Raw genomic sequence first — 14216 nt, forward strand, 5'->3', positions numbered from 1 at the left:
CTGCAGGATATTGGGAATGAAACAAAGAGAAAGAGAATTAAACAAAGAAAAAGAAAGAGAGAGAAACCTGGGATAGGTGGTTCTGTGAGTAAAGAGTCATAAGAAAACTTTATTGTTTACAAGAGGCTTTTTATATACTGCAGTCTACGTGAGAACAAGCAGCAACATGCAGTTAACTATTAGCATTATTCATGATCTAAGGGTTTCAAAGAATCTTACCTCAAGGTACAAAGTATAAATGTTCTATCTACCTACAAATTGTATGTCCTCATCTTTTCTTTCAGCCTTTAACAGCTTCATCCTGTTTGCTCAAAACTCTTAATTGCCACATTACTTAGGGTGCTAGCGTAACCATGGACACAGCACGTGTCTCCTTGTGAGACCACTATGCCTTAGTTTCCAACATTTCCCCTTTTTTGTTTTAGTCGAGGTGACCATTCCTGTCTTAGGCTGCCCTCCTCTTGAGAGTCTTACCCATCATTAACTACCAGCCAAGCTCTTCAACTAGAGGAAGTTATTGAAGTGCTTTTGTTAGCACCAAATTATTAATGTGTCCCATGGCTGTTATGCTTTGCAATTTTCTTCTAAAGCACTGTCCAGCATAGGCAAAAATCATGAGCAACAGAACAAATATGATTAGCCCTATTCTGAAAGCTGGCGACAGAAAATGCTGTGATTTCCACCAATCAACTGGATTAAACTTTGTAATATGTGAAATCAAGTCTGAAAAAATATCCTTATCATTGGCTAAATGAATTTGATTATGAGGCCTTTCTAATATTTTTCTTTGTCATTCAATTATTTCCAGCGAGATATTACTTTTTTGGCCTAGCAAATGAGTCTTAATTTTTTCCATTCTATATCTGATGAATTATATACAAGTGGAGTTATACAGAAATTACTTTCATTCTAATTAACACACCTTGACCCCCTTAACAAATTAAACTATACAATTGATCTCCAATATGTAACACAGCTGATTCCAAATCATTAACTCAGTTATTTAACTACTCATCTATATGCTCTTGACTATGCCACAAATCACTAGCATTTTTATGCCAATCATATACATATAGTTGTGTTTGTACTGTTTCATGTAGAGCTACTGCAGCAGTAGCAGCAGCTGTAATGATTCCAGTTAGTCCCAAAATGTTTATAATACCAGTCCAATAAAGCAGCCAGTCTGTCTCAAGAATTCTTGTGCCATATGTAGCAATAACTGACTTTCAGGAGACAACTGCCAAGTCCACATCATTTTCACAGGTATCCAGATGCCTTTTCTTTTTCTGGCCCTCACTATTGTTACTCCATCTTGCAACACACTTTCTGACAGACATGTATACAACGTACACTTTTCATACAACAGTGACTCATTCTTAATAGTTATCTTACCAGTTATGAAAACAAATGGATCTCTAGCACAGGGCTTAAGATGATATCTTTAATTAAGAGTCAAATGCTATCCTGTCTTGTCTTTATTTCCCAACCATTCATAAGGATGGGCAATTCCAAGAAAAAGTTTCCACAAATTCTTTTGTAGGTTATGACTATGCGTGTCATTAGCCCAAGGGGTCAGTATCCATTTTCCATTGTAATATTAACAGTTCCTGCCACAAAAGCATAAGGAGAAAGCACACAGGCCCAAAGTCCTTAGGCAGACACAAGCTGCAAGTACACAGCTCCAGGATTTGTAAAGTTAATGCGATGTGTGGCAGCAATTGCCACAGGTCTCAGTGAAGTATTTCAACCTCTGGCTGTATCTCCACATTTCCCCCTTTTTGTTTTAGTAAAGTAATGAATACAACTCAGGTGGTTTTTTGTTGTATTACTCTCCAGAAGGTTTGTAGTATACACCTGAGGACTCATTCCTCTCAAGAGCAGGAGGAATCTGACATTACAGTCATTGGAGTAAGCACAAAAGAATTTATGGGGGCTGTATATGCACTGTTGGTGAGTAACAGGCAGCCAGAATTGCTGAGCCAGGCACCACAAGGTTTGGTACTCATGATGTTCACCTTTTCAGTGGAGCCACTTTGTCTTTTCTCAGGTTTCAGTGGTAGGGCCCTGGATCTTCAAAAAACCATCTTCATCAACAGGCCTAAAAGGGATATTGTTAGTGGAGTGGGCAGGGAGATGACAGACAGTCACCTGTTACTACTAGCAGATATCCCAGGTGTTTTTTCATAGATCTGAGAGTGATTTACAATAGTCCATCATTTCTTTCTTGCTTTTAGTATTTGCAATTCACCCCTGGATAGGGATGGCAGTCTTCTGAGTGACCAGTCACTATCAGGGTTAAATCTTTCACTTTTAGCAGGGCCTCCCATGCTGCACACAACTGTGTTTTTATATTTTGCTTTTGGCATCCTTCCAGAATTGTGATTAAAATCCAAGGGGACTTACCCCACTCCACTAAGATGGAGTTGAAGAATGTCAACCACCACACCATGGAGCCAAGAGGGCCTACAACTGAAAGCAGGAGAATTACATCCAGCATCCATGGGGAATCTAAGCCCCCTCTTGACATAGATGTGGAATGGACACAACCAATCCTAGGTCCACAGGATGGAGGAATAGAATATGGATTACAGTGGACTTACTGACATTCTATTCATGAACTATTGTGGTTAGTAATTGAAGAAAATGTGGCATTGGTGTGGAAAAAGTGGCGATGGTGGCAGCTGGGTGTGGGGAATGGGAGGGAGAGATGAGTTGTGGAGGGGTTTTTAGGACTTGGAGTTGTCCTGGGTGGTGCTGCAGAGACTATTACCGGACATTGTACGTCCTCCCATGGCCCGCTGGATGGAACGTGGGAGAGTGTGGGCTATGAAGTGGACCATTGACCATGAAGTGCAGCGATGCTCAGAGATGTATTCACCAAATGCAATGAATGTGTCATGATGATGGAGGAGAATGTTTCTATGAGGGGCGTAGTGGGGTCAGGGGGGTGGGGGGGTACATGGGGACCTCATATTTTTTGAATGTAATATTTTTAAAAATGAATTTAAAAATAAATAAATAAATGAAAAAGTTAAAAAAAAAATCCAATGGGAATTTGTTTAGAATTTTGGCTTTGCCACAAACTCCACCCAAAGCCAATATTGGTGCTTGCCACAGGCAATTCACAGGCTAAGTTAATGTCCACAATTTCCCTCCCTTATATTATCATTTAAAGCAGCTTGATGGAGTTTTTCCTACTTCCATGAAGGACCTTTCCCAATTAATTCATACAATGGTTTTAATATTTGAGTTTAATGAGGGGTGAAAGATTTCTGGTATTTTAACAATATTACAATGTCTATTAACATGAGAAAACATTGTACTTTATCAATTACAGCAGAGAGTATAGTTTTGTTTTACCTAACCAAACAACATTTAAGAATTTGATAGAGCAGCAGGGACTTTGCAGTCTCTCCCAATTGTTTGTCTAGTTCAGGCTCTTAGTTTATGATACTATTGGGAAGCGGACTTGGCCCAGAGGTTCGGGCGTCTGTTTATCACATGGGAGGTCCACAGTTCAAACCCCAGGGCCTCCTTGACCCATGTGGACCTGGCCCATAAACAGTGCTGATGCATGCAAGGAATGCCCTGCCATGCAGGGGTGTCCCATGTGTAGGGGAGCCCCACGCACACGGAGTGCACCCCATAAGGAGAGCTGCCCAGTGCAAAAGAAAGTGCAGCCTGCCCAGGAATGGTGCCATACTCACGGAGAGTTGACACAGGAAGATGATGCAACAAAAAGAAACACAAATTCCCATGCTGCTGACAACAACAGAATCAGAAGAAAAAAATGGGAACATGCAGCTAATGACACAGAGAACAGAAAACTGGAGTGGGGGGAGGGGAGAGAAATAAATAAAATAAATCTTTAAAAAAAAAGATAAGATACTATCGTCTCTGATGTTTCTTTTCATTCTGATAAAAAGGATTACTGGTTAACATAATGTCATCAGTAGCATTTTAGCCACAGATTTCTGCTACACAGCCAGCTTCTTTACCACCAGGCCAGGGCAGATGGTTGGGCTATGCGCACAGCCTTGGGGAGTCACTGCAAAAGTCCATTGTTGACTTTTCTACAGGTAGGAGAATGCAGGCTGGCTTGACTTGCCTAAGGAAATACTAAAGAAAGTCTTAGCATGTTTTAAACAAAGTGATAGTGACATAGTTGGATATTAATTTTTTACAACAAACTAGCAATATTTGGGACTACTGCATACTACAGTATTGTTACTTTAATTTATGATAAGAGGTTGTTTCTGTGACACACGCTTTTTTATAATAATTAACCATATTATACTTTTGTTTAGTATTATGTTGAAATATTGGTGAATGTATACACTCTTAAGCATTCATATGAATCTTTCACTCATACAACTTTTATTAACAGAGGGTTAAAAAAACTGTTAATTTTATAACCCTTTTAAGCACCTTCCATTCAACTTATAATATGTGAACTCAACTATTTTATTACTTTAATTTTTCTTTCAAGGTAAAAGAACAAATCTTTTGTAACCAGTTTGAAATAAAAAGCTACTTTTCAGGATTTGACTTTGAGAAAGCTGGTTTGAACATTATGTTCCTTTAAAAGAGATAAGGCCTTTTCTTCTTGGATCACTGAGCAAGTTAAAGCACAAGAAGCTATTTTGATAAAACAGACTTTCTTTGGGTACTGATTATTCAGGGTAAAAACTGTTCATAAGCTTTTACCAAAACAGACTAATGACTTGAGAGACTTTCAGAAAGAACAAAATTTTAACTTTGCGTTAATATACTATTTGATACTAAAGCTTTTAAAACCTAATAGACAGACCCATCAAATCTAACTCAACACTTTTCTTTTATTTTAAAAGAATTAAAATTTCTTTTCCATGACCCTTCCACACTTTCAGTATTCATTCAGGTTTTGTCCCACACTCTACTCCTTCCCAGTAATCAATCATTTTTTCTTAGGACAAAATCATCTCCTGTTTCCTTAACAATAAAAACACATTCCATACATCCCACATACATAAGTTACTAGGAAAAATTCTTACAGCATATAATTATCATCAACAGTAAACAAGCTTGTTCAAATAATTAACTTTTCTTCACTTTAAATACTTAGAAGCACGCAATACCAGAAACAGTCTTTTAGAAGCATGTTGGCAGGAGAGGCTGGCCACTGACAAGTTTTCCTGTTATAAAATTACCTTTTATTATTATTATTATCAATTCAGATTTTGTTTAATAATGGCTTTTTGAATTAGCCATTTAAATACCTTATTTTAACAATGTTTCATTAAACTTCTTATAATTATTTATAACTATATAGACTATAATTATATTAATATAAGAAAATTTTACCTTCAGAGAACACATTCCCTTCCTTAAAGTTACCACAATCCTTTCTACAACTTGCCACATGCATTTAAGTCCCATGAGTTTATGAAAATTAGCCATCCTATTTTAGGACAAAACACACCTTTTTGAAAAAATGTATTAAATATCAGTCAACATTCCCACAAATTTTTAACCTTCTTTAATATTCATTTAAGTTTTATATCCTTCATTTCACCCTGTGAAGAAAAATAAACTATTCATTTTAATCTAGGCAAGAACTATTTTTTATGAAAAGACTTCTAGTAATTTTGTTAATCAAGACTTACAGTTTTTATCATTGTAGAGATCTTATTAACATTTAAACTTATGTATTAATATAAGCACTTATTTAATATTTGGCCATTTGAATAGAGCTCTTTTTAAAATTTTTTATTTCTTAATTTATATCACTTTCTGGAGGTATCAAAATATACACTGACATTGAAAAAACAGACAAACACAAAACAATTACAACACACCAATAGAAACATACACTTTACAATTCACTCCTAATTCTTACTTTCTTATTTTTTTGGTATAGCTGTTTTTAAATTCTCCATCATTTCACATCTTAGATTTGACTGTTTTTAAGACTTCTTCTGGAACCCATGTTGCCTGTAACATGTAAGCTTGTTCTTGGAAACATTTTTATTAATTATCAGCAATCAGTTAAGATAACTCGAGCAGCATAAATGTAGTTAAGCTCATATTTAGCAGTTTAGACAGACCGTTACACATATTTTTTTGAATTACTAATCTTTAAGACGACACTGAGACTTGAAGTTCAGGAGTAAACTATTGATTTAAAACTGAAAGTTCCTTTTAACACCTTGATAAAAAAAATTTTGTACTAATTTTATTAATTTAGTTAAATAGGCCTAATCAGAAGTAGCATGGAAACAAAACAGAACACCAGCGTTGCCATGTTGTTCTCCTTTTCCAGTGGTTTAGTTCTGCTAACCCCTACTAGCCCACAGCTACATTATCATGTAGACAGCAGGGGGTTTGCAGAGTTGCTGCCAGAAAAGTTTCCTTAATTAGTTAACACTTTAACAGAGTTTTCTTACAAGCCTGATTTCACTAACAAGGAATTTATTTAGGATTTTTGCCTGTTTTAAATCTTTCAATAGTTTAAAAGTTATTGGCTCGGGATGAAACTCGACACCCCCTTGTGCATTATTTGCATCTGCTGGTATCGCATGTATTGTTACCCGGAAAGCAGATAATAATTGCATAGCAATAAACATTGCATCAAGAGTGTTTGTGGGGTTGGATTAGGAACAACAATCTTATTAACATAAGGCAAAGCATCAGCAACATCTGAAAAAATTTCTAATTTAGGTTTAGTAACACAAAGTAATTCAGTAGGTGCACAGGTTTGTACTGGATACATAGAAGATATTCCATTAGGACACTTCATAGAGTTTTTGTTAAGGAAAGGGTTAGTATCAGAATGAGAGAAAAAACCTGATGGTTCCCCATTCCCCTCAAGCTCCTGTTCTTCTTCCAATTTACTTTCTTTTATTTCAAATTTACTTATGGGCTCTAGAAAATATAGTAATTTCATCTTTCTCTCCTTCTTCAGACTGTAAAGGATCTAAAGCTGCTGCTATCTAGTGGCATAAGGCCCATACTGAAATGGAATGAATTCCCTTTCTTGATGTGCTTTTCATAAGCTTTTCATTGCGCATCTCCACTGTTTCAAGTTTAAAACATTATGCCCCTGCGACTGAAACCAGCAACAATACTTTTGTATTAAAGCAAACAATTCTAGTAACTTAGAATTTTTTACAGGCACCCCTGTAGCTTTCAACAAAGTTTTTAACACTTGTGAATATTCTTCCACACGTCCTGTTTGATTACCCATTACCCTGATGATTCTTGGAAATGTTACTTGCCAAGAAGACTCGAGTCAAACTTGTTTGGACATCATTCACGATGCTCGTAGGAGTCCTTTCCTTGCTTCCTGATACTGTTTTGGAAGACATTTCTTCAGGACCCATATTGGGCACCAGATGTTGGAGATTTGGGCCCGAAGCATATTGGAATTTGTTGTAGAATATGAGAGAGATTCAATTATTTGTGTATAGAGAGGCCAGGACTCAGGAATGATTTTGAAAAGGAAAAATGATTTATTGACAGCCAGCTGGACTCGGAAGTTTTCTGTTTCAATCCCGAGCCCCGAACAAAATTTTTGAGTCCCTTTTGTACAGAAAGGAAAGGCCAAATGGTCCTTTTGTTTCAGTTCTCAATAGGCATGAATTAGCATATATCTTCCACATCCTAGGTAAGCTTTTAGCATGGACTTCATACATTCTAGATAAGCTTTTAGCACATTTGGTTTGCATTTTCCCTGAATATTTAAAGTTTATAGACTTTGCATTGTTAAACTGTTTCCTGGGCCTGGAGTCTTTGCCATGGTCACCAAGGGCAGGACTGCAGCCTCTTACCATCACACCCACAAGTTAGGACAGACAGTTTAGGTTAAGTTATCTCTGAAGAGATAAAGAGCCTCCCACACATAGCACACATCAGAATGAACCAAAGAGAAAGGGAGAATGAAACAAAGAGAAAGAGAGAGAGAGTTGGGATCAGGGGGTTCTGTGAATAAAGACTCATCAGACAACATTATTGTTTACAAGGAGGCTCTGTATATACCTCAGTCTATGTGAGAAGAAGCAGCAACATGCAGTTAACTATTAGCATTATTCATGATCGAAGGAATTAAAAGAATCTTATCTCAAGGTATAAAGTGTAAATGTTCTATCTACCTACAAAGTGTATGTCCACATCTTTTCTTTCAGCCTTTAACATCTTCATCCTGTTTGCTCGAAACTCTTCATTGCCACATTCCTTAGGTTTCTAGTGTAGCCATGGACTCAGCACGTCTCTCCTTGTGAGACCACTATGCTTTAGTTCCTACATCCCAGGAGCACAGGGAGGGGGGTTAAAGCAAGGGGCTGCAATAACACAACTTGGACTCGGAGCCATTGTGATGGATGTAGCCAAGGGATACAAGGGACTCATAGACAGCTGCAAAGGCAGGGCCAGGAGGGGGAAGAGAGCACCTCCTGGCCAGGTTGGGGGAGGGAGTTTGGGAAGAAAGAGCAAGAGGCTGGAGAGAAAGTCCCTCAGACTGGTTGATCAGACTGGTTCCCTGGATGTGGATACACAGAGGGAAGGAAGGTCTCCAAAAGCACTGCAAAGTGTCTAACAAAGAAACTGCAGATGCAAAGGGCCCACTCAGCCCAGGTAGAGGGGCAGATATCTGGGCTCCTCAGCGGCTCCCCCACACACACACCTCAGGACAGGATGCAGTGCCCTTCAAGGCGGGTGGTTGAGTAACTCAGGGGAGCACAGTTGGCCAGTGGGACAGCGGGGCACTCAGAACTGTGGGTCTGGTGTCCATTTGGCTTTGCAAATAGTAATTGCCTGTGCTGTGGAGCCCCACGGCCATGACAGTCTTTCTGGATCTCATTTTTTCACCGTGAAGTAAAGGGACCATACCGGGCTTTCCTTCACCTCAAATAAAATAGGCTCTACTTTTCCCACCAGCCAGAGAGGAATCCTTTGCCCTAATGTGCTGAATCTGGTGCACCTCTTTCATGCATAGCTCTTCCTATTTCGGAGAAGACAGCGCAAAGTGCCTGCACCAAAATGAGCACGTATTTCCTAAGGCAAGTGGGAGTGAGGTCATAGCCAGCCTCCCTAGTTTTCCCACAGTGGGGAAAGAGTCAGAGGAAAATGAGGTCATGGATATTAGCTTGGAAAGGAACAGCAACAAGAAACCAAGGAAAATGAAAAAGCAGCCTTTCCTAGGGCCCACAGGGAAGGTTGTAAGGTCCTAGGAAGTACAGCATGTCCTTCCTTGAAGTCAAGTCAGGAGAAAACAAGCAAATGTCCAGAGGCAGATGGAAATACAGTCTTTCCATCTGGAATATTCTTTTCATTTCTGTCTTTGTAATTAAAGTTTTATTGGAATACTCATTCGTTTACCTGTCATCTGTGGCTGCTTTTTTGTTTCGTTTTGGTTTTTGGTTTTTGTTGTTTTGTTTCTCTTCTTCATTTTCTTTTAAAGGTTACATTCAAAACATATGAGGTTCCCACCTCACCCCACTCCTCTCACATCAACAACCTCTTTAACCTCAGCGAGGCGAGGCTTTCTGGGAAACGAGGCACAGGAACACTCACCAACCCATATCGTGGAAAACATAAGAGCCAGTGGTGCTCGGGGGCTTGGAAAGGATCTTCCTTCCATATCTCAGATCCTGTTGTATTATTAAATAAGGCCATCACACGCCCCATCTTCGCTCCTGTCCTTCCACAGCTCCAGATGAGTCAGAGTCTTCTCACTGCAATTACCAGTGGTACAGTCTGTCTACTTGGAGAGGGGAGAGGGAAAGATGGGCAGCCCCCCACTGCGCGGAGGTCCTCGTCCCCTAAGGGGAATATGCAAAGGGACAACAGAAGCTAGCAGAGAGAGGCATGGGGCAAGCAGGGCCAGCCCTGTGCCTGAAGCGCCACGGGGGAAGGAGGAAGGCGAATGGCAGTGATGCACTATTGCATCACAGGTGCAGGGATATAACCTGCGCTCCCAGCAAGTGTTCCTCTGTGGTCCCGGCCCATCTCCTGACTGCTGCCTCCACGGCCATGCACTCAGGGTGGCTGTCGCTTCTGCTTCTGTCCACGGTGACCCCAGGTGACCGGGCCTTCAGCAGTCAGCTTCTGAAATGTTTCGAGGACCCCCAGTATGAAGAGATGGTGCAGCTGGCCAAGGACGGGCTGGGGCAGACAGCAGAGAGGAAAAGCATCGTGGTGATTGGAGCGGGCATGGCCGGGCTCACTGTCGCCAAGACCCTGCAAGACGCGGGCCACCAGGTACACTAGGGGTGCAGGAGGCCTCTGGGGTGGGGTGGGGGGGAGAAGCAGGTGGGATGTCCCCCGAAGCTAGAGCAAGCGATGGGTTTAGGGGTCTAGGCAAGGGCAGGGCGAGGGGCACTGGTTGGTCTGACTACTGGGTTCTGAACTGAGTTCTAACTAGGAGAGGCAAGCAAGGGCTGTGGCAGCTGGGTGACCCTCCCAGAACCAAGTAGAGGGTTTGGGAGGGATGTGTTTGGGTTTGGTGAGGCCAGGCAAGGTCTGTCCTTCTAGGTGACTGTCCTGGAGGCCTCGGGGCATGTAGGTGGCAGAATTGAGACACACAGAGTGCCTGGAACCCAGTGGTACGTGGACCTTGGTCCCATGAGGATTCCTAGCAACCACAAGTAAGTGTCGGGAGACTGGCGGGGCAGCTGGGAAGGACAGGGCGGGGTCAGCACAGGGGCCAAGAGGCATAGGGCAGGCACAATGCTTCCACCGGAGTGCCGGTGACTGCAAAGCAGGACCACCCACCTCAGCTTCAGAATCGGTCTTAAATCATTACCGGGCCCCAGGTCACTTGCAGAGCCTCTGGGGGCACCCGGTTTTGCTTGTTTTTTTAAATGAAACTATTTTTTATTGTCTTTTTTTAAAATGATATATAGATCACACAAAATGTTACATTAAAAAATATAAGAAAGAATTTGATGATGTCGGAGGAGTGGAGGGTGTGGGGAGTAGGGTATATGGGATCCTCATATTTCTTTTTCTTTTTTTAATTTATTTTTTAAATTTCTCTTTTTAAAAAGATACATAGATCACAAAAATGTTACATTAAAATTATTTTTAATGTAACATGAGTATGATCTATGTATCTTTAAAAAAAATGTTTTTAAGCTATTAAAAACAAAAAAAAATTTATGAGGTTCCCATATACTCACACTCCACACTCCACTCATCCCACATCAACAAACTTTTTTTATTATTATGAAATTCTCTTTTTTTAAGGTACAGAAATCACAAAAAATGTTACATTAGAGGTTCCCATATACCCCAGAACCCAAACTCTCACTCCTCTGACCTCAACATATTTTGTAAATTCTTTTTTTATTAAATTGTCTTTTTTTAAAAAGATACATAGATCACAAAAAAAGTTACACTAAAAAATATAAGAGGTTCCCATACACCCCACTCCCCACCCCTCACTCCTCCCACATCCACAACTTCTTTCATCATTGTGGCACATTCACTGCATTTGGTGGATACATTTTGGAGCACTGCTGCACCACATGGATAAGAGTTTGCATCATAGTTTCACTCTCTCCCATTTCCTTCAGTAGGTTATGGCAGGATATATAATGTCCATCATGTGACCCTTCAGTATCATTTAGGACAACTCCAAGTCCCAAAAATGTCCCCACATCTCATCTCTTCTTCCCTCTTCTGCCCTCAGCAACTACCATGGCCACATTCTCAAGATCAATGCTACAGTTTCTTCCATTACTTGTCACAAAAGTTCTATAGTAGAATAAGAGTAAATACACTAATCCATATTTTATTCCTCCATCCTGTGTACACTGTGATGTTGATGTCCACTCCACCTCTATATCCAGAGGGTGCTTAGATCCCACATGGTTGATGGCTACAATTCTCCTGCTTGGAATTGTAGGTACTCTGTTTCCTGGTGTGGTGGTTGACCATCTTCAGCTCCCTGTTAGCTGACCTCTGTAAGTCCAACAAACTGGAGAGTAGGAGTTGCAACTCTGCTGAGGCTCAGGGCCCAGTGGGCACATGGCCAGTCCAGAGGTTCAAGTTTCCTGGGTATACTCCATCCCCCTCACCAATCACAGTTTCAGTAGAAGTGACACAAAAGACATATGTAGAAAGATCACCTCTGAGTCCAACTCTATGACACTCAGGAACACAAATTCCAAAGTAGGGCCCATTGACAAGGCACTGAACTCCAGAGCCAACTGCCATGACCACAGAAACTGTGTTTTTCCGTAGCCCTCAGAAGCACCAGTAACTGGAGTTGTATCTACTTTGGCTGTCTCTGGGATCCCGCTGAGGCATGCGTAAGCATGACCCCTCTGATGGCTTCCTGACTCTTTTTGAAGACTCTTAGCCATATAATCTCATTTGTCTTTACCAATCCCCCCTTTCATTCAAGGTTTTTTCTAGCTGCATCACCCATTAGTGATTGGTACTAATCCCTCAGCACTAAGGAGGCTTATTCCTGGGAGTCATGTCCCATGGTGAGGGGGAAGGTTATGCATTTACATGCTGAGTTTGGATTAGAGAGTGGCCATATGTGAGTGACATGGAGACTCCCAGGAGGTAAGTCTTAGGCACCCTGCAACTCTAGGCCTAGTTCATCTTTCAGGTACACAGGCCATAAGCATAGTCATCAGTATCGAGGGCTCATTGTTGGACCATCCACCTTCACTGGTCTTTGCTGTTGCACTTGGGGGATTGTTGTTGTTCCATTGGGGAATGTGACAGAGCTCCCCTGTCTAGGAACTCAGCACTCCCGTAGTTGTTATTTGTAACTGTAACTAGTATGAAAATATCCTACATATATCTGAATATATTTATGAACCCAATATATATGCCCCAGAGAACTCCCTCCCAGCCACATGTCCCCCATCAATAACGCCCCATGCCAGTGTTCCTCCCCTGCCGTTGTTGAACCTCTCTATGGTCTAAAACTTCAAAAATGAAGCCTAATATATTGCCAAATTCAATTAAAAGGAAAACGAAATCGTAGTGGTAGGTTTAAAGATTAGAAATAGGATACATACTAATTTAGAAAAATTAAAATAAAGTAAAAATAAATGAAAAGTATCATAAAACATTGTTTTTGACATTTTGCCTTTCATCAATGTAATAGTTGTTTCCCTGTAGGTACAGTGGTAAGACAATTTCTTTTGTTTCTTCCTTAGTGTCTACCTCCTTTTATTTTTCCTAATTTTTAATTTTGTCTTCAAAAAGGGTTTAGATCACAGTAATTCAGATATACAACATAGGGGACTCCCATATATCCAACATCCAACTCTTTTCCCCCTTCCCCAGCAATGATCTTTCTACATGTTCATGTTATATTTGCTGCAGTTGATGTAAAGATATTGAAACAGAGCTACCAATCATGGTTCCATTTGGGTTTACATTATGGCTTATATTTTAGACTCTATACTTTTCTAAATTTTCAGTTATGTTATGATTTACATTGTGGTTTACATTTTAGCCTATAGACTTTCATACAACTTTGGTGAAATTTAACATGTCCTATATCCATCATTGCATGATCTTGTGGAACACATCCATTGCCCTCCCAGTTTCCTGCTTCCATCTATTTTATTCCTCTCTCCCCTCCCCTCAGAGCCCATAGTGACAACCATTCTTCACTGTTTGAAGGCCCAGATTGACAGATACTTGCAACAATGCTGAGGGCTTGACATATTACACTCTCCCCCACTGGGAGCCACCAATTCACTTGGGAGACACAATTTCCTTTATTTCCAGAACTTCAGGCCTCCCCAGGATATTGGTATACCTTCCCACTCATTGTATGGGTCTCCACCCAATTATATAACAATGATATAACACACTATTACAAGATGAGCACTCACACACTCCCTAGAAGCCTGCCCCTCTGCCAGATGCTCCCCTTAAGCACCTTAAGCAAGTAACCCTTCTTTATTATATTTTCTAAAGAGTTTTCTCACCATTGTAGTTTCAACCACATACCTAACAATCTCCCTTGTTCAACTGTTCCCCCCAGTCCTCCCACCAATTCTTTGGACCATCTGACCCACCCTCCCAAACCGAGCCCCCTCAAGCCTGGAAAGCCCCACTCAAAAGAATCCTATGCCCCCATCCTATCCCTTCACTGAACTACTTACCTCCACTTTATCATAGATTCACCCTTGTAGGCATCAGCTCACAAACTTCCTCTCCCCCACCCCCCACCCCCAATTTCCTGTAAGCCTATCATCCAGTCT

General features: G+C 40.7%; 1 protein-coding gene across 1 annotated transcript in view; it reads left to right on the top strand.

Moving 5' to 3' along the window:
* The first annotated feature begins 10008 nt into the window (after nucleotides 1-10008).
* LOC101435655 (L-amino-acid oxidase-like) overlaps nucleotides 10009-14216 on the top strand; it is a 40007-nt gene continuing 35799 nt past the window's right edge. The window contains exon 1 of the mRNA XM_071208387.1: nucleotides 10009-10236. Coding sequence (XP_071064488.1) covers nucleotides 10009-10236 — 228 coding nt within the window. The remainder of the gene's footprint in view (nucleotides 10237-14216) is intronic.

Source organism: Dasypus novemcinctus, chromosome 16, assembly GCF_030445035.2.
Source record: "Dasypus novemcinctus isolate mDasNov1 chromosome 16, mDasNov1.1.hap2, whole genome shotgun sequence".
Lineage (NCBI taxonomy): Eukaryota > Metazoa > Chordata > Mammalia > Cingulata > Dasypodidae > Dasypus > Dasypus novemcinctus.